The following is a 27,028-nucleotide window of genomic DNA, read 5'->3' as shown; positions in this document are numbered from 1 at the left end:
TTGCATTTCTCATTTCCAAATAATTCTTTTAAAAAAGGTACTAAAAGAATTACTGGAATTTTACGATTCCTATTAACAATTCTGGTTCCTTAACGGTGAACCAGAATTGTTAATAGGAATCGTAAAATTCCTTTAAAAATTAATGGCTGCGATGCTCTTTTGGATCAGATCTTCAAACTGAGGTCTGCTGAACTTGTTGCACTGCTGGGATCTCTACAAACTCATTAATCCTGCCTAATATTCTCGTTCAGTTGGCTTCAGTCTAATTTTGTAACTGTAGAGAACATTAGAATTCAAGAATTCTTCAAACTGAGAGAAAAATCAGTTCTCAGTATGGAAGCATTCCATTCAAGAACAGAAGCTGTTCTAAAGCTAAAGTGTGGCTTAATTTGCCTACTGTTTCTTAATCTGTCTAAATGTATCAAATACTTCCATCACATTCAATACACAAATCAAACACACATGTAACTGAAGCTGTGCTGAATTTTAATTGAAGAAAAACTCCCAAAGAAAAACGAACAATCAAACGTAAAAGAGTAACACCAATAAGCAGTTCACCCCAGAAAACCCCACTACATTGCAGAGCCATGGGACAAATTTTTCTGTCAGGAAAGCACTACTCATCACCAATTCCATTTATCTCTTACAATTTGGAATTGTGGTTAATTTGGGAAAGCCAGGCTAATGTATACATTGTGATTATATACTGTTGCAAACCAACTATTAAAGAACATTCTTTATTTTTATGAATGCACCTTTATAAAACAGGGATAAATTTAAAGATTTCATATTTGTTGAATTGGGAGTGGAAAAAACTACTATGCATGACAGTATACAACTGGAGAATTTAAAACCGATGATGCATTCATGATGTCACATCACCCAGCATTTTGAACAGAAGTTCATGTGAAGAGCAGATGGGTCATTTCTACAGATGTGGGGAGCAAAACAGAATGAGACACATGAAATAAAGGTAATGTTCTTCAGTCTCATGGGAAACTGTCATCATCATCCTCTGCCATTTCTTTAGCAAATTCCAGATCCTGCTGCTCTCGCTCTCTTCTCTCCTGTGGACATACAGATAACATATGAATGTCTTGGCTTTTATCCAAAGTGAACAGGTGGGGAAGAGACATCTCTCTTACCTCTGCTGACTCAAGATCCTTGTTGTATGCCTTTGGTGGAAACCTCATTGCCTGCACAGAGACATGGGTTATGAAAACAAAAGTATAAAGTTTCCCACCTTTAGCAGTCAATAATGATCAATTTGATATGGAATAACCCTAATTTCAGAAACAATTTTTATTTTGTTAATACCTTTTCTGATGAAAGAAACAAGTGATGATGAAAGTCAAAATACAAAATGCAATGGATCAATATTAACTGAGTAAAAAATTTTTTTGTAGTTTGCTAAAAAAAAAATATATATATATATATATATATATATATATATATATATATATATATATATATATATATATATATATATATATATATATATATATATATATATATATATATCATTTTTTTGTAGTTTGCTAAAACATATTTTTCATATGAAAAACAAAAACATGTTTTTCCAAAATTGGTGCACCTATAAATGCATAAGTATTAAAGATATCTTAATATAGTTTTTGATTGTGGTTCAGAACAAACTTTCCCTTTAGTACCTTCTATTTTAGGCCCTATATGCTTAAAACCCCGAGATATGGGGCTCTCAATGTTGTTTTGTGTAAATTGTTACATTTTACACATATCCAATGGTAGAAAAGCAAATGTGTATGAAGCTAGTTTTTCATGTCGAACAAAATATTGATCCATTACATTTACATTTTGGCTTTCATAGTCATTTATGCATGTTTTACCAGTAAAAAAAAAAAAAATAAAAAAAAAAAACAGAGTTGGGGACCTGTGGTTGAGTTAACACTCATTCCAGCTAAAGACATTCCTTGTACCTTGACAGACATGTTGTGTATGTCCAGACAGAAAGAAATGCGCTGGTGGAAAGCAAGCTGTGGCTCTCGAGTGCTGTAGATATCCATGGTCTCTTTAGACTGAACGTAACCCTTCTCATGGTTTATGCTTGCCTCGATAACACCGTCACGGATCGCCTGGGAAATGGATGAAAATTATACAGCCTCACGATACGAGCACCAACAAATGTTTCGCTCAAACTAATTCAAGGATCCAACATAAATGTCTTTTAAATCATAAATGACACAACAGTGTCTGACATTAGCAACAAAAAGTTGAGCTCTATAATAAAGTAACAAACAAAAGCACTGCATTTATTTTGTTTGATTGTTATGAGAAAAACTCATGAGAAAATTAGTTTGTCTACACTCCAGTCATTTATATTTGTATAGCACTTTTCACAATACACAGTTTCAAAGCAGCTTTATAGAACATAATGCCTTGTTGTCTGAAAGCCCCCCGAGAGCAAGCTGAAGTGACTGTAGCAAGGAAAAAACATTTTCAATGTTATTTAGTGGTGAAAAAAAAGCACAGCTGCCTAATACAGTGTAGATCCCCCTCGTGCCACCAAAACAGCGCCAACCTGCATCTCAGAATAGCATTCTGAGATGCTAATCTTCTCACCACAATTGTACAGAGCGGTTATCTGAGTTACTGTAGACTTTGTCAGTTCGAACCAGTTTGGCCATTCTCTGTTGGCCTCTCTCATCAACAAGGCGTTTCTGTCCACAGAACTTCCACGCACCAGATGTTTTTTGATTTTGGCTCTATTCGGAGTAAATTCCAGAGACTGTTGTGCATGAAAATACTCAACCAGCCCATCTGGCACCAATTATCATGCCACGGTCCGAATCACTGAGATCACATTTTTTCCCCATTCTGATGGTTGATGTGAACATTAACTGAATCTCCTGACCCGTATCTGCATGATTTTATGCACTGCTGCTATATAAAAAAAAAAAAAAAAAAAAAAAACACCACTATATATATATATATATATATATATATGTATGTATATATATATATATATATATATATACACTATATTGCCAAAAGTATTCGCTCATCTGCCTTTAGACGCATGTGAAATTAAGTGACATCCCATTCTTAATCCATAGGGTTTAATATGACGTCGGCCGACCCTTTGCAGCTATAACAGCTTCAACTCTTCTGGGAAGGCTTTCCACAAGGTTTAGGAGTGTGTTTATGGGAATTTTTGACCATTCTTCCAGAAGCGCATTTGTGAGGTCAGACACTGATGTTGGACGAGAAGGCCTGGTTCGCAGCCTTCGCTCTAATTCATCCCAAAGGTGCTCTATCGGGTTGAGGTCAGGACTCTGTGCAGGCCAGTCAAGTTCTTCCACACCAAACTCACTCATCCATGTCTTTATGGACCTTGCTTTGTGCACTGGTGCGCAGTCATGTTGGAACAGGAAGGGGCCATCCCCAAACTGTTCCCACAAAGTTGGGAGTATGGAATTGTCCAAAATCTCTTGGTATGCTGAAGCATTCAGAGTTCCTTTCACTGGAACTAAGGGGCCAAGCCCAGCTCCTGAAAAACAAGCCCACACCATAATCCCCCTCCACCAAACTTCACAGTTGGCACAATGCAGTCAGACAAGTACCGTTCTCCTGGCAACTGCCAAACCCAGACTCGTCCATCAGATTGCCAGATGGAGAAGCGTGATTCGTCACTCCAGAGAACGCGTCTCCACTGCTCTAGAGTCCAGTGGCGGCGTGCTTTACACCACTGCATCCGACGCTTTGCATTGCACTTGGTGATGTATGGCTTGGATGCAGCTGCTCGGCCATGGAAACCCATTCCATGAAGCTCTCTATGCACTGTTCTTGAGCTAATCTGAAGGCCACATGAACTTTGGAGGTCTGTAGCAATTGACTCTGCAGAAAGTTGGCGACCTCTGCACTCTATGCGCCTCAGCATCCGCTGACACCGCTCTGTCATTTTACGTGGCCTACCACTTCGTGGCTGAGTTGCTGTCATTCCCAATCGCTTCCACTTTGTTATAATACCACTGACAGTTGACTGTGGAATATTTAGTAGCGAGGAAATTTCACAACTGGACTTGTTGCACAGGTGGCATCCTTTCACAGTACCACGCTGGAATTCACTGAGCTCCTGAGAGCGGCCCATTCTTTCACAAATGTTTGTAGAAGCAGTCTGCATGCCTAGGTGCTTCATTTTATACACCTGTGGCCATGGAAGTGATTGGAACACCTGAATTCAATTATTTGGATGGGTGAGCGAATACTTTTGGCAATATAGTGTATATATATACATATATATATATATATATATATATATATATGTGTATATATATATATATATATATATATATATATATATATATATATATATATATATATATATATAGTGGTGTTTTTTTTTTTTTTTTTTTTTTTATATATATATACACATACATACATATATATACATATATATATATACATATACATACATACATATACATACATACATATACATACATATACATATATATATATATATATATATATATATATATGTATATGTATATATATATATATATGTATATGTATATATATATATATATATATACATTTCAAAGTCAAAAGCAGAGAATTATAAGTCTCAGGTAATCGCGGGTTTCTTTTGCTGTAATTTTTTTTTTAATGAACCGTTTTCTTTCCAGCCAGGTCTCCTAAGCAACCAAATTGGCTCGGATGCTAGGGAGGGTAGAGTCACATGGGGTAACCTCTCGTGGTCGCAATAATGTGGTTCGCTCTCGGTGGGGCACGTGGTGAGTTGTGCGTGGATGCCGCGGAGAATAGCGTGAAGCCTTCACATGCACTCAACAAGCCACGTGATAAGATGCGCGGATTGACGGTCTCAGACGCGGAGGCAACTGAGATTCGTCCTCCGCCACCTGGATAGAGGCGAGTCACTACCCCACCACGAGACCTTAGAGCGTATTGGGAACTGGGCATTCCAAATTGGAGAGAAAAAGGGGAGGAAAAAAAAAGAATAAGCCATTTTCTTTTACGAAAATATTTATTTTTTTTAGTTATGAGCGTCTTGCTGTGCATGTCACACTCAAGTGTCGGCTGGGAGAGGCGGCTGTTAAACTTGCTGCTACTGCTTCTGCCTCACAAATCCACCGATTTGCACGGTGATGTTGGTGTAAATAAAACGACATGTTTGATGTACTGTAGCATCCGGACCTGACACCATTGTTTGGAAAATCGACAAGCTGTACCGCTACAGTACAATCTACTTGCCGTTTGTGTAAGTACTGTGTACTGTAGGTGTGCTGCTCTGTTGTCCTGTGAGTGCTCAACACTGCCTCTCCATGGAGGAGACTGTTCCGCCGCTCTCAATGTTGCGCTGCTTGGTTTTAATTACACTATAATGTGTTTATGTATCGTACAGTACATATGGTATTGAATCGTGAGCGTTGTATCATACGATACAATATTTTCTTACACCCCTAGTTGAAAATCATTCCATAAATACATCAAATTCAAAATCAAAACTGAAGGAAAACAGTGTGATTATCCACATTTTATCACTGCATCTTTGTGCAACAGATCCAAACAGGTAGGTGTGATAGTGACCTTGGCAACGATGAACTCTGCATCTTCAGGACTGTCCAGCTGCAGTTTTTGTGCAATATCAGCAAGAGATATCCGCGAGTATGACAAACTGATCATTCTCACACCTATACAAACACATCACAAACATCAGCTTTACAAGTGTTCTCTTTACTGTGACATCATCACCAACAAAAGAACTATACAATCTTAAAACATAGGCCCCGTTTACACCTGGAATTAAGATGTGATCGGATCACCTGAGACACATGTGGTCAGGCGAGACACACTGCCATTTACTAATGAGTATCCAGTGACCAATTGTGTTCAGATTTCAAGGGGAGGGTCTCTGAATTTCATGACTTTCTACATAAGTGTGTTACGTATGATGGTAAACTGCAAAAAATACATGGTTTTGACCACCTCAATATGTGGTTTCAGTGATCATATCACAATACGTTTTGCACCTCATCTACACCTGTTTTCACTGAACACTTGTGATCAGACCACCCGAAACACATTTTAATATCTGGTGCCAACAGGACTCATACTGATGTAAAACTAATCATAAGAATTAAATATTAAATTTGTTTCACAAATCGCTGAACTGCTAGCTAGTATTCAAGCTAAAAACACTGAAATGAAAATATTTAACACCAGTTATTCTAATTCAACATAATTATTTTTTTTTCCCTTTTCACCCAATTTGGAATGCCCAATTCCCCATGCGCTTTTAAGTCCTCGTGGTCGCGTAGTGATTCCCCTCAATCCAGGTGGCAGAGGACGAATCCCAGCTGCCTCCGCGTCTGAGACCGCCAACCCACGCATCTTATCACGTGGCTTGTTGAGCATGTTACCACAGAGACAGCGGGTGTGGAGGCTTCACGCCATCCACCGCGGCATCCACGCTCAACTCACCACGTGCCCCACCGAGAACGAACCACATTATAGCGACCACAATGAGGTTACCCAATGTGACTCTACCCTCCCTAGCAACCGGGACAATTTGGTTGCTTAGGAGACCTGGCTGGAGTCACTCAGCACACCCTGGGATTCGAACTAGCGAACTACTGAACTCCAGGGGTGGTAGCCTGCATCTTTTACCACTGAGCTACCCAGGCCCCCCTAATTCAGCATAATAAAACATAATACTGCCCAGCATAGTTAAATGTTACCCAACATTTGCAAAGATTCTATGTAAGTTTTGGTAAAAAATTAAGGTGAAGACAGATAACTTGCACTATGAGCTCCAGAACTGACCAGTTTTGATGACATTGTGTCTCAGACGGATGATCAGTGTGTAGGTGCCGTCGGCCTGGAACTTCTCTCCAAACTGATCCAATGCCTGGTTAAACTTGGCAAGATTTCCAGTTCTCACCGCTAGACAGAAAAACACATCAGCTCAGAATGCAAAAACACCACACAGAAATTTCTTAGGAAGGAAAATACAGAGTTTTTTGTTTTGTGTGAATTTTTGTTCAAATCTGCATAAGTATAAAATGACACAATGATTTTTTTTAGTGAATGTGCAGAAGCATTTGCAACAAAACAGGATGAAAGAACATTTGTGGCCACTGGATTCATGAGATTTAACATGTTATAAAATAAAACGATGACGGTGCGATTATGGGATGTACACATGGACAGGAGGATAGCTGATCAGAAGTGTTCAATTACCCTGTGTGAGCAGGAAGTATGGCATGAGCGACCTCTTGAGAGAGGGCTGACGGAACTGCAGACGGTCTGGAATCTCACCCAACAACAACTCCACTACGATCAACAGCTTATGCACCTGACGGACACACAAACGCTCACAACACACACAAACAAGATTCCAGTGTATCCTGATGCTGGAGTTGAAAAGATTAAATTTACCGTCTGTTTGAAGCCCACGGCGGTGTGCTGAGGGGCTTTGCGAAGGGCGTTTGTCAGAGTCCTTCTTGCTTCTGAATACTCAAGCTGAATGGCCTTGATACGCCCTGAAAACAGTAAACATCACAATCAAATGATCCATTTTTACTGACACCTGACTTCCATTTGAGATCACAAAGGGACATTAAACCCCCCTATTTCAGCACCACTCGTTCAATGCCTCAGATCTGATGACGACTCAAGATTTGGCTGTGGAAAGCAGAGAGAGTAGAGGGGTGGGGAGTAGGGCTGCGGTACATCATCAAAATCTGCTTGCCGATGTGTGTATTGATGCTGCTGCTTCTGTGTCAATTAGGTAGCACTTTGAAAGTTTGAGGGAAGCCATGTCTATCATGTGACTCAAATTGGCTGTTTAAATCACTTGAGCAGTAGAACATCACCACATTAAAAATGGATGAGACTCATATAGTCATCGGAAAGGGAATTATCCGTTAATCCGCCCGCGACCAAAATAGTCGTGGAAAATGTTTTGGAAAAACTGGAAGATTTGGAAATAGGAGCCGAAGGAAAAACATACGGATTGTTGGAAATCCTGAGCATTAAGAAGGCAGAGATATGGTGAAATTCATAGACGAGCTCTTCCCGAGTCTGCTCTAAATAACAGGACATAAGCTGGAAATTGAGCAAGCTCACACAGTCCCGGCTCGCAGATCTGCTGAAGGAGACAGGCCCCGATCAATTCTGGCCAAATTTCTGAGATCATCCGATAGAGATCTCGTGTTGCATGAGGTGAGGAGCAAAGGAAAGCTTTCTTGGAAGAATCACAATGTTTTCTTGTTCCCGGACTTTGTGAATTCGACAAGAGAGAAACGCGATTGGTTCAAGGAATGTAAGAAACTCTTACATCAACAGAAGATTGCTTTTGCACTGATGTTTCCGGCCAGACTGAGAACAGCCACGAAGGATGGTCACAGGGTATTTACGTGTCCCAAGCAAGCACTGTCTTTTATAAAAACAATGGGTGAGTAAGCCATTTGGGGTTTCTCATGTAGCTCCAGAGTGGATTAACTCGCTGTACTTACTCTGGCTGTCCAAGGAAGCTGGGCGCCATTTTTGTTTCTTTTTGCGTTGGTTCCGCGTAGCGGCTGGAGTTTGTGGCATGACTCCAAGAAACTTTTGCATGGACAGATGATCACTTTTACACTGAAGTTCCCGGCCAGATTAAGAATGGATACTAAGAATGACTGCAAAGTATCTTCATGTCTACACAAAGGATGTCTTTTATAAAGTTGATGGACTGAGTAAGTCATGGTGTATTTTTTTTTATACAGCCTCCGAATGAATAATACACACTTGACCATTCAAGAAACCGGGCACCTGTTTTTTGTTTTTTTTTTTTGTGCTGGTTCCGCCTAGCGGCTGGAGTTTGTTTTGTGGAATTACACTGCTTCGGGACAGTTGTGGATGAATCTGTTCGTTCTTTGTGCTTATGCCTCCTGTTGGCTGGAGTTTGTTTTTGTTGAGTATTTTTAAGGGACAGTAGAATGATTACGTCATCTGCTGAACTCATAACAGCCGGCTCACTGAACAATTGTTTGTCTGTCCGAGAAAACTGAATGGCTTTATATCGGCTGGAATTTGTTTTGTGGAGGAACACATCTTCGAGACAGTTCTGTGAATGAATCTACGTGTTCTCTGTGTTTATTCTGCCTATTGGCTGGGGTTTGTAAAACAAAGTATTTTCTGTTATGTAATTTTGCCTCACAAAATTTGTGCAGAAGCACCAGACTTGAATAATCCGATGGCAAAGTTGTCGCGGGGGCTCTCATAGGCGTTCATGGACTCGAGTTTAGAGGGATGGACGTCGGTTGGCGCTGTTGTGTGCGGGGTTAATGCGCACCTTTTTCTTTTTTCTGTTTGTTTTGTTCTGGGGGAAGTTCGGGGTTTGATTTTTGCAATAATGTTGGAATGTGGTCTGTATAATCTTGTTTTTGACACAATTTATTTTTTCTATTATTTCAAAATGTCAAATGTTAATGAGTAGGCTATCTCTCTCCACATGGAATGTGAATGGGTTGGGGCACCCCATAAAAAGGAGGAAAGTTATTTCTTAAGCGTAAAAAATATGATATAGTGTTTCTTCAAGAAACGCATCTTTCCCCGCAGGAAGCTGAAAAAATTGGGAAGATATGGGGTGGGCATGTTTTCTTTAGCGCTGGCTCAAGTAAGAGCAGGGGAGTCATTTCATTAATAAGTAAACATCTACAATTCAAATTTCTCAAACAGATTAAAGATAAATTAGGAAGAGTCATTATTGTCTTAGCAGAAATTCAGGGGCAAAGGTTGGTTTTGGCTAATATTTATGCGCCTAACGTTGATGATCATGGCTTTTTTATAGATCTTGTAGGGATGTTGCAAGCCGCTGGCACCCCTCATGATATAATATTGGGAGGAGACTTTAATCTACTGATGGACTTAGTCCTTGATCATAGTGAAGCAAAAGTGTGAAAGCCTCCAAGAGCAACACTGACGCTTCACAGGATGTGTAAAAATCTTGGTCTTGCAGATATTTGGTGACTTTTGAACCCATCTGGTAGAAACTACACATTTTTTTCATTAGTCCATAAGATTTATTCTAGAATAGATTTTTTTTATATATCTAAGTCCCTCATTTCATCTGTTGTTGATTGCTCAATTGGAAACATCTTAGTCTCAGATCACTCCCTGGTGAGCTTGGAGGTGTTGCCACATATGGAGAAAAAGAAATCATACAGCTGGTGCTTTAATGTATCACTTTTGCAAAATCCTGATTTCCAACAAATGTAAAAGACCGAAATCAACGTTTATATGGAGACCAACTGGTCCTCAGTATCCTCTGTGGGCGTGGCTTGGGTGGCTTAAGGTGGTTCTTAGGGGTCGGATCATACAGTATGCCTCATTAACCAAAAAATCCAAAGCACGAGAACTCGTGGAGTTGAAGAGAATATTAAAAGTGCAGAGGCAGAGCTAAAGTGCCAAATGTCATCTGATGGCCTCAGAGAATTGACTCGATTGAAATACAGATATAATATTTTTGTTGCGGAAAGTGGAGTTTTGGTTATTCAGGGCAAGACAGTCATACTTTGAGTCGGGGGACAAAGCAGGGAAGCTTTTGGCTAGATATATAAAGCAGAGAGAGTCTTTTTCTACCATTCCCTCAGTGAAATCTGCTGGTGGTGAAATATTTACCTCGATATTAATAATGCTTTTAATGAATTCTATCTTGATCTATATAGTTCCACGTCTTCTGATGAAGACATTAGAAACTTTGTGGAACCATTAGAACTCCCTAAATTGACGACTGAGCAAAAAAATTCTCTTGAATCTGAGATAACCTTGGAGGAGCTTGGTGAGGTAATTAAGGCCCTGCCTACTGGCAAGGCTCCGGGGCCAGATGGCTTTGCCACTGAATTTTTTAGATCTTATGCTACAGAATTGGCTCCACTTTTGTTAGAAATTTATACAGAGTCATTAAAGAATGAAAAGCTTCCCCCAACCATGATACAAGCCTGGATCAGTCTGATTCTTAAAAAGGACAAAGATCCAAACGAGTGTAAAAGTTACCGTCCAATTTCCCTGATCCAGTTAGATGTAAAAATTTTGTCAAAAATTCTGGCTAACTGATTAAGTTATGACATCTCTTATACATATAGATCAGGTGGGGTATATTAGGGGCCGCAGCTCTTCTGACAACATTAGGCGTCTCATTAATATCATGTAGTCAGTGGCGAATGATCAGACTCTGGTCGCTGCCATCTCACTTGACCCCAAAAAGGTGTTTGATATGGTAGAATGGGATTATCTTTTTAAGATGCTGGAAATATACGCGATCGGAAATACTTTTATCAGATGGATTAAGTTACTTTATAGACACCCTGTAGCGGTGGTACAAACAAATGGATTAATTTCCGATAATTTTACTCTGAATAGGGGCACCCGGCAGGGTTGCCCTCTTTCCCCATTATTGTTCTGTCTTGCCCTGGAACCATTAGCAGCCGCGATAAGGAGGATTTTCCAGGGGTGACGGCGGAAGGCATGGCGCATAAGCTTTTACTTTACGCAGATGAAATTGTATTATTCGTCACCAACCCCACTAGATCTATGCCTTGCCTCCACAGAATTATTAATTCCCTTTCTAAATTTTCAGGATACAGAGTTAATTGGTCTAAATCCGAAACTTAAGCTCTGACTGCGTACTGCCCAGTAACAGCTTTTCAACCGGGCGCCTTTCAATGGCCCTAACAGGGCATTAAGTATTTGGGCATTTTATTCCCAGCAAAATAATGTGATTTAGTTTTTAATTTTAATTGATTTAATTTTGACCCTTTAATAAAAAGGTTTGAGTGATGCGAGTAGGTGGGCTTCATTACATTTATCTATGATTGGGAAGGTTAATGTTATTAAAATGAATTGTATTCCAAAATTCAACTACCTACTACAATCTCTCCCTGTAGATGTCCCCCTCTCTTATTTCAAGCAATTTGATAGCATAGTCCTTCATTTAGAATGGAAAGCGTCCCAGGTTACATTTCAACAAGTTACATAGACCGATTGACAAAGGTGGGCTAGGCCTACCTAAGATTTTGTTTTATTATTATGCATTCGGTCTCAGACATTTAGCTCATTGGTCACTTCCACCTGAGAGAGCCCCTCCCTGGTTTGGAACTGAACAGAAAGTTATTGCCCCTATTTTACTATTACAAAGCCTATTAAACTAATTGGAGAGATTAAGTCACACCCCATTCTCTCGCATCTGCACGCGCTTTGGACAAAAGTGTCCAGAGTGTTTAATTCACACATTTTTTTAAATGTTGCCTCGAGCATATGGCTAAACCTAAAGTTGTGTATTGGTGAGTCCCCTTTCTGCTGGTCGGAGGAGATAGCGGACCTATATGAGAGTGGTGGGTTAAGATTGTTTGAAAATTTGGTCTAACATTTCAGGATTCCTAGATCTCAGTTCTTCAGGTACTTACAGCTGCGCCACCTGCTCTGTACTATTTTTGGGAGTAGCATACACCCCCCTAAAAGGGCAGATACTCTAGAAGTGGTGATAACTGCTTTTGGAAAAGGTCATGAGGCATCAGTGTATTACTCCGTTAATTCAGAGTCTGGGGGATGGAGCTTCAACTTCTCTCAAGAGATTATGGGAGAGAGATTTAAATTTGGTATTGGAGCAGGGAGTGTGGGCAAAGATTCTAAAAAATGTCAAGCCTACATCTAGAGATTCAAGGGTGCGTCTGATGCAATTAAAGATTTTGAATCGATTATATTGGACCCTCTCTAGATTGTATAGGCTTGGTCTTAAAGACACACCCACCTGCTGGCGATGCCAATCAGAAGATGGGGACACAACCCATGTTTTTTGGGATGTGTTAAAATACAGGAATTTTGGTTGAAGATTCAGGGATTTATGTGTGATGTGTTGGACACACGGTTTTCATTTTGCTCCAGACTCTGCATATTGGGTGATGGGGAGGTTATTCATTTTGGGTATAGCCACTTGAGTGGTTGGGTCCTGGCCGGAGTTATGGTGGCCAGGAGAATAATACTCGGGGGGTGTAAGACAGCTGTGGCACCCTCATTTCGGGAGTGGTGCAGGGAGATGAATGAGGTTGCGGCATTTGAGGCGGCGATCTACAGAAGGTTGGGAAAGTGGAATTTGTTTAATAGGAAGTGGGGTGGATATTTGGATTTTTTGGAGGGTTCTTGGGGAGGGGCAGTGGAGAGGGATTTTTTTTTATTTATTTGATGTGTGTGTGCACTCTTGTTTTTTGAAAGTATTTATTTATTTATTTTAGTTTGCTTCTAATTTTGTGTTATAAGAGACCACTGTAATGTGTGTTTGTCTCGGGTGGGGAGGGGGGGTGTTTGGGGGGAGGGGTTTTAATTTATATAACTGATTCCGAATTTTGTGTTGTTTATTGGTTTTTGTGTAATGGAATAAAAAATGTTAATAAAAAGAAACAGAGATCGGAACATGGCGCGATACAGAAGCGGAACGTGTGTCTATACAGGGGCACGTTGTCTCATGCCGCTCTCGTATATGCTGTCTCTACATCCGCAACTGACTAGAACGAAGCATAATGAACTTAAAATATTTTTGAACAAGTACACTTGCTAAATAGAGACAGGATGTCAAATGGATCAAACAAAAAATGCGTCGCACCTTGTCCTAAGCAGACGCGGTGCGATAAGATTCCAGCGACACACAATCTGCCTGTCCACACCAGGCGCAATGCGACACCGCTATACTAATACAGTAAAATGAGGATAACTGACAATAAAATGTCGAAAACTAACCATTCACTGACGAAACAGTCGGTTTAATGAAAGCAACTCATTTTCTCACTGAACCTCCATATGGGCTTTCGCTTTCTACGGCAAACCCCGAGGGGATAAATACACAATCACACACATACATAGTGCAAAGTTACTTAATCGCATCCTTATTTAGTCTGGTACGATTGTTTTTGTTCACGCGATACTCCTGTATTTATTTTGCCGATCTCCATGTGACAGGGAAGCAGAGAGAAAGTTAGAATGAGCCGGTTTGTCTCCCTACTACCATTGAGCCGGTATGTGTGTGACAGAGCTCTGGCTGAAGAGAGCGTACGAAAGCAGGTGTGTGACACCCTCGGCCAAAATCAAGATGCTGTGAACCAGCTAGTTCAGCAGACAAACTGGTTAATCTGAACATCTGCTAGCTGCCTTGAGACGTCACACAGGTCACATAAACTACAACACATAGAGACTGTGCCTGTTCCCCAAACTACCAAACACAAAACCCTCACTAAATCATTTAGAAAAAAATTTGATTAAGGTCAAACTTGACCAAAACAAACAAAATAAAGATAAACATCATATAAAGATAGGGCTACTAAACATTAGATCTCTTTCTACCAAAACCTCTAAAAATAAGCCGCTAAAATATAATTTGATTCTCGATGGATGTACTGTTACATCATCTTCAACAGCGAAGAACTTAGGTGTTATATTTGATACCAATCTGTCCTTTGAAAATCAAATTACCAATGTTTGTAGAACAGCATTCTTCCACCTAAGAAATATTGCTAAATTATGACACGTTCTCTGTTGCTGATGCCGAAAAGGTAATTCATGCGTTCATGACCTCAAGACTAGATTATTGTAATGCATTACTGGGAAGATGTCCAGCAAGATCAATAAATAAACTTCAATTGGTTCAAAATGCAACAGCCAGAGTGCTGACAAGAACCAAGAAATAGGATCATATTAGCCCCATTTTATCATAGCTACATTGGCTACCTGATAAATTTCGTATTCATTTTAAAATTCTTTTAACTACGTACAAAGATTTGAATGGTCTAGCTCCGCAGTACTTAAGTGACCTTCTACCATGCTATATTCCATCACGTTCATTACGATCGCAAAATTCTGGCCTGTTAATAGTTCCTAGAATAGCAAAATCCACAAAAGGAGGTAGATCCTTTTCATATTTAGCTCCTAAACTATGGAATAGTCTCCCTAACAATGTTCAAGATGCAGACACACTCACTCAGTTTATGTCTAGACTAAAGACTCATCTATTTAGCCAGGTATACACCTAATTTAGCCTTCAACTCACAATTAGGCTGCTTTAGTTAGGTCTTCCGGAACCAGAAACAGTGATCATGATCTATAACTCTGCAATAAATTGAATGGTGTCTATGCTAATATTATTTTATTTGTTTCCCTGTCTCAACCTCGGGACTCATATCCTGAGGTCACCAGAACCGGCTGGATCCAGCTCCATTCCCGCTTCGTGTTGGACTCCACTGCTACGTGTCGCTGTGTGATGATGACTAATAGCAGCCGGTGCCAGCCAAACATCACTTCAATCTATTACGAAGGACTTCAGAGGATGAACTGATTCCAACTCCAACCATAAGACCTGGGATACTTAATATGCCATTGCCTGAACCTTGGATTTAGGATAGACCTCACCGAAATTACCGGCCAGGTTGAACTGTGATGCACCTAACTGATCTCTGCCTGCATCACCTCGGTCTAATGATATACTACACTCTTGAAATGGAATACATACTATCAATTAATTGCCAACAAAACCCTTCATCAGCCAACTAACAAGGACAATTGCATCTATGTGAACTTCTGCAGTTAATCCAGGATGGACTTCAAAGATATTAGTCATTAATCTTACAATTCATACAAAATCTTTGTTTTAAACACTGACCCTTAACGCTTATTTAGTTTAATAATTTTAAACCATGTTGCATATTCATGATGTTAACCAGAGGGGAACTGGCCCCCACAGTGAGTCTGGTTTCTCCCAAGGTTATTTTTCTCCATTAACCAACATCTTATGGAATTTTGTGTTCCTTGCCACAGTCGCCTTTGGCTTGCTCACTGGGGTTATAAATACAATTATTATTTAAATATTTTTAAACATAATTCACAATCGTATTTTATCAAACTACACAATGATGACTCAAAGACATTATAGATATTACAGTTTTATCTTCTGTTAATGCCTGATCTTCTGTAAAGCTGCTTTGAAACTATGTGTGTTGTGAAAGGCGCTATACAAATAAAAATGACTTGACTAGCGAGATGCCAACCTTAAAGGAATAGTTCACCCAAAAATGAAAATTTGCTGATAATTTACTCACCCTCAGGCCATCCAAAATGTATCTGATTTTCTTTCTTCATCAAAACAGAATTTAAGACTTTTAGGATTTCATTTCAGGCCTCCTCCTCTAAACAATGCAAGTGAATGTACTCCATTTGACGGTCCAAAATGCATATTTAGGGTGCATCAAAATAATCTACACGACTCCAGTCGACAAATAAAGTTCTTCTGAATGCAAACGATTGATAATTTTGAGAAACAAAACAATACTTATATACTTTTTAACTACAAATGTTCGCTTCCGTACATCTCTGTGATGAACGCTCATGAGAGGGATGAAGTAAGCTCGTTGGTAATGTCACGCGTCACGTGGAGGAGTCAGGAAGCGTGTCATTGTTTACATTGTTTCTTTTTATTATTATTTGGAAATTATTTTTCATTTTATTTTATATTGTTTTGAAATTGTTTTGGTTTGTGAACGACACTTGTCTGTGCAAGTTTCTATTGTAAACAATGACGCGCTTCCTGACTCCTCCACGTGACGCATGACCTTACCAACGAGCTTAAGTCATACGTCATCCCTCTCATGAGCGCACGTCACAGAGATGTACGGAAGTGAACATTTGTAGTTAACAAGTATATAAGTATTGTTTTGTTTCTCAACAAGAACTTTATTTGTCAACTGGAGTCGCGTGGATTATTTTGATGCACCTTAAATATGCATTTTGGACCATCAAAAAATGGAGTACATTCACTTGCATTGTTAGAGGAGGAGGCCTGAAATGAAATCCTAAAAAAGTCTTAAATTCTGTTTTGATGAAGAAAGAAACTCAGATACATCTTGGATGGCCTGAGGGTGAGTAAATTATCAGCAAATTAAAATTTTTGGGTGAACTAATCCTTTAATATATTGCAATAAGAATAATTTTAGACCCATTTGTTGACTGCGCTGGCCGGCACAACGTCACAGATATAGAAACCATTCCAAATATAGAAACCATATAAAAAATATTAAGCCCATTCGCTCGTCACGTGTTAGGACAAACACTCTGTTTAACATGGAAAAGACACCTTTTATCGCGTGTCGCGGGATCGCGTCGCATCTGGTTAGGACACAGTGTCAGAGAATACAAGAAATGGAATGGATTGACAAACAAGCATTTTATATTTTTTTATTTTATCGAAGGTGCCAGAACGCCTTTAAGTGCCCAACTTAACTGGAATCGCCCATTCACTGCAGTACTTCACTCTGCTGACAAAAGCGCTCTGAAGTGCCAGAGCGGAGCGTTTATTTGTGAACAGTAATTTCATCTATTAACAGCTGTTATATTACTGAATTATGCTCAGGAGAAATTCTGTTTCAGATTTAACCTGCATTGCAATACGTATAGCAGGGGTAATCAATTAAAGTTCCAAGAGGTCCGGTCTCTACATTTCCTTCCCAGCAAAGGTCCGGATAGTATGTAGCTTACATGGTGTCAGTAGTTATGTGGCTAGGAAATTATGTATCTTTTTATATATATATATATATATATATATATATATATATATATATATATATATATAGTTTTTATAATTTGCCATGTTAACAGCAATAGTACTTTGTAAAAAAAACAAAAAAAAAAACAAAAAAAAAAAATCCTGATGAGGACATTGGGGGCCCAGAGACAGCTAGTGGGGTCTGAGAGTTCTTTTCTACCAAAGATTAAAATATTTCATCAAGACTTCATCAGTCGAGGGCACTTGGATGTGAATATTAAAAGATCAACAGTTTGTTTTGAAGCTGAATGACAGCAGTCCAGTTTTGTTGAAATATTTTTACATTTAGAATCTATACCTTTATTCCCGCTCTAGAGAGAAATATTACTATCTAGCGCTGAACGCTATTTATTCCTGCTCCGTGTGCGAATACACGTATGCTTACATAATCACTTAGCCAGGTGTCAGATAACTAGCACAAAGCTTCAGAGCTCGGTCCGGATTTAATTGTCCTTTGGTCCGGATTCGGACCGGAGTCTGCCTATTGAGTACCCCTGACGTGTAGTATCCTGGCCTCTGTATCGTACCGTGACATTGTTGGTGATATACAGCCCCAGTGAAGAGGGGGTCAAACTTTTGTGAATGAAGTGGGAGCTTGGGGAAATAAAAATATTAAAACTATTCAAATTACACAGTATAGGGTTCTCTGTAAGATTAATAGATATAATAATGTATAATTTTGAAAGCTAAAGCTGTGTTCCATGGTTGCTGCACAGTTTAAAAATCAAATTTAAGTCTTTTTAAGACCTTTTTCAAGACCTGAACAAATAAAATTAATACCCTATCCCCATACCAAAACAAATCTACACAATCTCAAAATAAATCATGTATCACAGACTCTTACCCCAAGTCAGGTCAACATGGCCTTAACATTGCTCATAAGTAAAACATGGTATGATAATATGCAAGTTTAAAATACTCAAGACATGTTTTCCACATACTGTAGGCCCTATATATCAGATTAAAATTGGTTTATGTACCATTATATAACTAAATACAAATTAGAGGTCAACCGATACTGGATTCTGCCGATTCGATAATGTGTTGAAAGAAAGCCAGTTAGTCTGCCAATAAATCTTTAATTGGAAGCCTATATTAAATGTTCTTAGTCTTTCCTTGCTGTGATGGGGAGGGCCAGACAGAGGCTACAAGAGTCCAAATTTAATTAAATCCCAGATACAGTTTATGGTGCAACCAAAATACCAATAACCAGGGGGAAAAAAACATTTGATTCATAGTGCGGAACTTTTAAATTTAAAGGCTGAAATACACTGCTTCCAGCTGCTCAATCAAACAGATAAGGGAAATAAAATGTGCACTCCTACAATGATCTACAGCATATTACAATATAAACAATTAAAAGTAAACACTGTTATATTTCATCACTATATTATCATCACCAATAGTTGATCTTTAGTGATAGTTTGTCATAAATTTTATGATTGTGAACTTGCTCTGCAACAGCTGATATCACACAAGCCCTTGCATGCTTGGAGAAAATACAACAGTGCCGCATTTTAACTTTGAAGGATGCAGCACGTGCATTTAATTAAATCAAATCCTATTCTTTTGAAGTTTGATTCGGACATTAGGTCATATCACGATTCCTGCCCATTTTCTAGAGTCACTCCGTTAGTTATTCTGACTCGTTGCACAGTGAGCAGGAAGAGGATAAATGAATAATGAATTTTGGAATACAATTCATTTTAATAACATTAACTTTCCCAATCATAGATAAATGTAATGAAGCCCACCTGTCCACATCGCTCAAACCTTTTTATTTAAGGGTAAAGATTAACTAACTAAATCACACAATTTTGCTGGGAATAAAATACCCAAATACTTAATGCCCTGTTTTGGCCACTGGAAGGCTCCCGGCTGAAAAGCCATTAATGGACTGTACGCTGTCAGAGCCAAAGCTTCGGATTTAGACCAACTGACTCTGTACCCTGAGAACTTAGAAAAGTTTCATTTTAAAGTGCACCTATTATGGTTTTTAAACATGCCTAATTTTGTTTTAAAGGTCTCGTACAATAGATTTACATGCATCCAAGGTCAAAAAACACTTTAATTTGCACATAATTTAAATTGGAGCATTACCTTTTTCCCCAGTGTCAAAAACGACTCCAATGATCTGTTCTAAAGGATTCATTCTAAACTCCTCCTTTCAGAGAGCCTACTCTGCTCTGATTGGTCAGATGTCCCAGTCTGTTGTGATTGGTCTACCGCTTACAGCGTGTCGGAAAGGAAACGCCCACCACCATATTAGAGTTTCAGCTCCGTCTGAAAAAATGTCTGTTTTACCTTACCAATTTGAGCACGAGTCCGATAGTGATACATTGGAAAATCAACCCGAAACCACCATTGCAAGCACACCGAGAACAGGATGTTTCTCAGTGGTAAGTTTATATGTAGTTTGACAATAACGTGAGTTAGCCGGTTAGCAGAGGCTAACAGCGTGTACTGGCTGTACATGTAAACAGACCAGAGGTGGGTTTTTTTGTTACCAAATTACATAGGTTAGTACAGGAAGTCTGGAATTTCAATTAGGTTCTTTCTTTTGGGTGTCAATAACTCCATATTTCGTGCACTTTAATTTTTGAAACTTTGCAGACTTTTTTACATTCACAAACAGCTATATAACACACTACATGAAAGGTAATATTTGAAAAACCATAATAGGTGCTCTTTAAGCGCAAGGCAAAAGCAATTAGGCCCTCTCCGACTTATTTTATCTAAAAAGCGAACTATTCAGTCAGATAGCGAATTATGAAAGCAATGCAATTACAATTTCAAGCAGTTTCAAGCACTTTATCCAAAATCCAAGCACTTTTCAAACCTTGAAAACACCACATTAAAATTCAAGCATTTTCATGGATGTCCAGCACCCGTACAAACTCTCTTTTAAACTTAATCTTAAACCTTAATCACTAGTTAACAACTTTTAGATATCATGGTGGATTGGCAACATTTCTTCACTCACCGGTGTAGTAAAGATAGCGAGCCCACTCATTGTTATTAGCGAGTTCAGGGAAAACTGATTTGGACACAAGTTTCTCTGCCTGGTCATATAAATTATACTGCAGGTAGTTCCGCAGCAGGAGATTGAGCAGCGTAGCCTGACCATCAGCATCGTGACGTAATGTAGCCGTCCTCAAGCGTGTGTGCAGGAAACTGCAGAAATTACAGAACAGATATGACCACAACCCTTTATTCAGAAAGCAACAAGACATTCTGTTTTGTCCTTCTACATTGTAAAATGAAATCGTTTCAGCTGAACCATGTCTAATTGTTAACTATACATGTGAGGCTGACCTGCGGACCACATCCAGCTGGTTTAGGAACTCGTACACACGGGAATGGTAGTAGTAACACTTGGCAGCGACTAAATCCAGAGCCCGACGGTTCTGTGAGCTGATCTTCTGTAACAGGTCATCAGACACTTTCTGAGCCTGGGCAAGAAAGCAGTCATTCAGATTATTATTAATTAAACCAGTTTATTTCTTCTCAGCACAACTGTGCGGACAACGTGTACAATAATTACATCAGTGGTTCTCATTTTTTTTGACTGGATTCTGTGATTTTGTCTGTTTTTTCCACATCACGGAAATCATAGGGTCCCATATAACTAAATTACTAGACTTGTGTTTACCTCAGTGTAGCGTTTGTTGTTGGTGAGATGGACCACTAGCAGAAGCTGTAGATAGGCCTCTACCTCTGGAATCAGCGGAATAGCAGCAGCTTTACCTGTCCGAGGCCTGAACTGCATGTCTCCCTCACTATCCACTGGCTGAAGGACAGAAAGACACAAACACTGAATATCTGCATAAAGAACTACATCCAACAAGAAGGGGGGTATAAAAGAGGCTTTTATGAAGACCTCTGCCATCATAACAGTCTGTCTGTTGGTGGGGGTGCTGAGGTGTTATGATAAACCAGATGTTGTGTAAAACTTGGTAAACAATGACCACCACTGAATTAAACATTTTAATTAAAACACGCATTTTTTGGGATGAACACCCCCATACACACAATTCTATGAATCTATAGGACCATTCCCATCACGAAAGCCCATTAAACCCCTTACCTTTCAGAGAAAAATTTGATTCAAACACGCATTCATTCAAGCACCCAAACCACTACGATACTGAATTTTTGTAAAAGATCTATAAATACAGGATTTCAGCCTGTTTGAACACTGAAATAAATGGGCAACTCACACTAACTCAAACAAAACAAAAACACAAGTATTAATAAAAAGAAAGGTCATAATATTTTTGGTACCTGCTCCAGGAAGCTGAGCAAGAATTCTTTTCCGGCAGCATTGGAGGTGAAGAAACCAGACACGGCCTTGTGTAGGACATTAGGATTGAGCCGACGGCTAGTGGAGGGCAGCGCACGCAGTGCACGAAGAACAAATCGTGGCTCCTTCCCCAACACCGCTTTCTCAATCTGCTTCACGTGCTCCCTAATGTCTGCAACAAAATGACATATTAGCCATCAGTGCTGGGTAAATTACATATGAATTATAATCAGGTCCCGATTACAAATTATATCACTAAAGCTGAAGTCAGAAATGTAATCTCTTGGATTACATTTGTAAAGTTATTAAATATGATTGCTTTTGGATTACTTCTGACCTAATTATTGTTTATTTGATGTCACATGCATTTGAGTACAAAAAGCTTGTACGATTTTGATAATGTTGCTTATAATGTGCAGTAAGAAAGAAGAAAACTAACTTAATGGATCAAAATATGAGAACTGATATGATTTTTTGTGTTTTACTCGCTATTTTTCTCATTGAGTAAAATAAAAAAAAGGCACTTAAAAAGTTCTTGCTCTGACAATTTTGGCATTACAGACACCATCAATGTGTGGTAACAGATCAGACCAGTTATATAAAAAAAAAAGTCTAAAGTTGTCAAAAAAGTGCTAAAAGAATGAATCTGCAAAATGGAACTAAACTTTATAGCACTATTGCAATCAGTTCTGCATTTATGTGTGTATTACAGCTCCATCTTTTTTGTAATTATGGTGGATAGTATCAGGACTGGATGTGCAATTCCACCCCCCTCCATTCAAATAAATGTGAAGACTTCTCAAAATGTATATCAGCTGTAGGCTGTTTTAGAATGAAAATACTTGCATTTTTCAAAATAAGAATGAAAAGGATCAATAAATTATGAACAATTTATTGCCTTTGCCGGATTAATATGTAAACATGTCATTCATATTCCATATTACAATCCAAATCTGATTACGAGTATTTAAAATTTTAATCTAATAACAAATACTTGAATTCTGTGATCTGATTACATAGTCTAGATTACATGTAATCTGTCACTATCCAGCAATGTTAGCCATACATTACAGTGCTGCACTCCTATCATTATTAAACTTCTTCAAATTCAGGATGTAGTGCAGCCTTTTAGAAAAACTGACACACTGGCCACTGGCTGTTTCAAAACCTTGCGAGTTTGGTACGTGGCTATAATGCCAAAAAATGCTAAGTAGGGAGTTAATAAGTGTGTCAATAATATATAGGATACGTTTACATTTATTCATTTACCATAACAATATTGGGAGATACAGTAATATATATATATATATATATATATATATACACACACACACGTGGGCAAAAGTTTGGAATAATGTACAGATTTTGCTCTTATGGAAATAAATTGGTACTTTTATTCACCAAAGTGGCATTCAACTGATCACAATGTATAGTCAGGACATTAATAATGTGAAAAATTACTATTACAATAAAAAAAATAAAAAAAAAATAAAAAAACTTTCAAAGAGTTACATCAAATAAATCCTCCACGTGCAGCAATGACAGCTTTGCAGATCCTTGGCATTCTAGCTGTCAGTTTGTCAAGATACTCTGGTGACATTTCACCCCACACTTCCTGTAGCACTTGCCAAAGATGTGGTTGTCTTTTCGGGCACTTCTCACGCACCTTATAGTCTAGCTGATCCCACAAAAGCTCAGTGGGGTTAAGATCCATAATACTCTTTTCCAATTATCTGTTGTCCAATGTCTGTATTTCTTTGCCCACTCTAACCTTTTCTTTTTGTTTTTCTGTTTCAAAATGGCTTTTTCTTTGCAATTCTTCCCATAAGGCCTGCACCCCTGAGTCTTCTCTTTACTGTTGTACATGAAACTGGTGTTGAGCGGGTAGAATTCAATGAAGCTGTCAGCTGAGGACATGCGAGATGTCTATTTCTCAAACTAGAGACTCTAATGTACTTATCATCTTGTTTAGTTGTATCTGGGCCTTCCATATCTCTTTCTGTCCTTGTTGTCTTTTGTCTTGGAAGACTGTAGTGTACACCTTTGTATGAAATCTTCAGTTTTTGGACAATTTCAAACATTGTATAGCCTTCATTCCTCAAAACAATGATTGACTGACAAGTTTCTAGAGAAAGCGGTTTCTTTTTTGCCGTTTTTGACCTAATATTGACCTTAAGACATGCCAGTCTATTGCATACTGTGGCAACTCAAAAACAAACACAAACACAAAGATTATGTTAAGCTTCATTTAACTAACCAAATAGCTTTAAGGTGTGTTTGATATAATGGCAAGTGAGTTTTTTGTACCAAATTAGCAATTTAGCATGATTACTCAAGGATAAGGTGTTGGAGTGATGGCTGCTGGAAATGGGGCCTGTCTAGATTTGATAAAAAATTACTTTTTTCAAATAGTGATGGTGCTGTTTTTTTACATCAGTAATGTCTTGACTATACTTTGCGATCAGTTGAATGCCACATTGGAGAATTAAAGTACCAATTTCCTTCCAAAACCACAAAATCTGTACATTATCCCAAACTTTGGCCGCCAGTATATATATATATATATATTTTGACAGCGGTCTATTAATGGATGTCAACACTAATATACAGCTGAAGTTTACATACACCTTAGCCAAATACATTTAAACCCAGTTTTTCACAATTTCTGACATTTAATTGTAGAAAACATTCGCTGTCTTAGGTCAGTTAGGATCACTATTTTAAGAATGTGAAATGTCAGAAAATAATAGAGAGAATGATGTATTTCAGCTTTTATTTCTTTCATCACATCCCCAGTGAGTCAGAAGTTTACATGCACTTTGTTAGTATTTGGTAGCATTGCCTTTAAATAGTTTAATTAGGTCAAACGTTTTGGGTAGCCTTCCACAAGCTTCTCACAATAAGTTGCTGGAATTTTGGCCCATTCCTCCAGACAGAACTGGTGTAACTGAGTCAGGTTTGTAGTCCTCCTTGCTCGCACACACTTTTTCAGTTCTGCCCCCAAATTTTCTATCAGATTGAGGTCAGGGCTTTGTGATGGCCACTCCAATACCTTAACTTTGCTGTCCTTAAGCCATTTTGCCACAACTTTGGAGGTATGCTTGGGGTCATTGTCCATTTGGAAGACCCATTTATGACCGAGCTTTAACGTCCTGGCTGATGTCTTGAGATGTTGCTTCAATATATCCACATAATTTTCCTTCCTCATGATGCCACCTATTTTGTGAAGTTTAAGAGTCCCTCCTACAGCAAAGCACCCCCACGACATGATGCTGCCACCCCCATGCTTCACGGTTGGGATGGTGTTCTTCGGCTTGCAAGCCTCACCGTTTTTCCTCCAAACATAACGATGGTCATTATGGCCAAACAGTTCAATTTTTGTTTCATCAGACCAGAGGACATTTCTCCAAAAAGTAAGATCTTTGTCCCCATGTGCACTTGCAAACAGTAGTCTTTTTTTTTTTTTTTTATGGCAGTTTTGGAGCAGTGGCTTCTTCCTTGCTGAGCAGCCTTTCAGGTTATGTCGATACAGGACTCGTTTTACTGTTGATATAGATACTTGTCTACCTGTTTCCTCTAGCATCTTCACAAGGTCCTTTGCTATTGTTCTGGGATTGATTTGCACTTTTCGCACCAAACTATATTCATCTCTAGGATACATAATGCGTCTCCTTCCTGAGCTGTATGATGGCTGCGTGGTTCCATAGTATTTATGCTTGCGTACTATTGTTTCTACAGATGAACGTGGTACCTTCAGGCTTTGGAAATTGCTCCCAATGATGAACCAGACTTGTGGAGATCAACAATTTTTTTTTTTTTTTTTCTGAGCTCTTGGCTGATTTCTATTGATTTTCCCATGATGTCAAGCAAAGAGGCACTGAGTTTGAAGGTAGGCCTTAAAATACATCCACAGGTACAACTTCAAACAGTGAAACAATCTGTCTGTAAACAATTGTTGGAAAAATTACTTGTGTCATGCACAAAGTAGATGTCCTAAACGACTTGCCAAAATGATAGTTTGCTAATATGAAATCTGTGGTTAAAAATTAGTTTTAATGAATTCAGCCTAAGTGTTTGTAAACTTCTGACTTCAACTGTAGCTAGGCTAGTACATAACAGTAGTCACATTTGACATTACAACCGCTGTTCAGGAGAAACACAAACATGCTCTAACGAAAATTAAACCACTGGTTTACTACAGAGACCATAGTTTGACTATAGCAATAATAAAAGCATAGCAACTACATGTTTACATTATTTAATCTTCTTTAGGAGGTTTGAAACGATTTTTGCCCAGCCAGCCTCTGTTGACGCCATTTAAACAAAGAAGCGCGACTGATGGACTCGTCATTTTGTTTTTTGTTTTCATGAAGAGATTCTCGTCATGCAATGTGGTCTATTAGACATAATAAATCATCAGACCTTCTAGTGTGAGTTGATCTTGTTCTTTGGGCGCTTTCTGCTCGTCCTCGTTCATTTCCACATCCTGTGGCTCGGGTCCGCTGCCGCTCTTTGTCTCTTTATCCGCTCGCGTCTTCTTCGCCGTTAATTCTTTCATTCTCAAACGCTTGTATAAACGAATATACTGAGTATAAACAAAACGCTCGTGCACTGTTTCAGCTCTCGCCGCTCACGATCAACACCGAAGATGACTGGCAATTCTGACGCGAAGCAATGAATTGTGGGTCATTCTATTCTTCTCTCTTTTGTTTCAATGTGTATATGAGAGACGCGAGATACAGTACTGCCATCTACTGACCATTCCACACACATCCAGCAGCAGGGGATCTGCACTGCAGCCTCGCAGGACCAGCAGTTTGAAGGCAGAAGCGCCAGCGCGGCAGTCTCCGGGCAAAGCTCTTTTACCTTAGTATTTTATTCGATTGCAATGTAAAGCATATTTTGCTGTAAAATAGCGTGCTTTGTTTATTATCAATAACCCTTTTATTTATATTCATATCTGTATTTATCTACATCTCATATACATATATACTGTATATTAATAGATGATTATTCAAGTGTTTTATTCAATTAAAGTAGTCCGCAGATGAGTTGCAGGGTACAATGGTTAAAAGGCTCCACTGATTTTATTTTCTCCCAAAACA

At 38.8% G+C, this 27,028-nt stretch overlaps 1 protein-coding gene across 1 annotated transcript; it reads right to left on the bottom strand.

The window, feature by feature from the left end:
* Positions 1 to 469: 469 nt before the first annotated feature.
* On the bottom strand, positions 470 to 26,625 carry psmd3 (proteasome 26S subunit, non-ATPase 3). Its single transcript, XM_051663799.1, has 12 exons — positions 26,346 to 26,625; positions 21,905 to 22,095; positions 21,273 to 21,410; positions 20,936 to 21,072; positions 20,604 to 20,794; positions 7,438 to 7,541; positions 7,240 to 7,354; positions 6,823 to 6,942; positions 5,587 to 5,690; positions 1,956 to 2,111; positions 1,146 to 1,196; positions 470 to 1,067 (listed from the first exon to the last, which is right to left on the bottom strand). The coding sequence occupies exons 1-12, from the start codon at positions 26,479 to 26,481 to the stop codon at positions 990 to 992; spliced, it is 1,521 nt and encodes a 506-aa protein (XP_051519759.1). The 5' UTR covers positions 26,482 to 26,625; the 3' UTR covers positions 470 to 989.
* Positions 26,626 to 27,028: the final 403 nt, after the last annotated feature.

This window comes from Myxocyprinus asiaticus, chromosome 30 (genome assembly GCF_019703515.2).
Source record: "Myxocyprinus asiaticus isolate MX2 ecotype Aquarium Trade chromosome 30, UBuf_Myxa_2, whole genome shotgun sequence".
NCBI classification, from domain to species: Eukaryota; Metazoa; Chordata; class Actinopteri; order Cypriniformes; family Catostomidae; genus Myxocyprinus; species Myxocyprinus asiaticus.
This window is presented reverse-complemented; position numbering and strand designations above follow the sequence as displayed.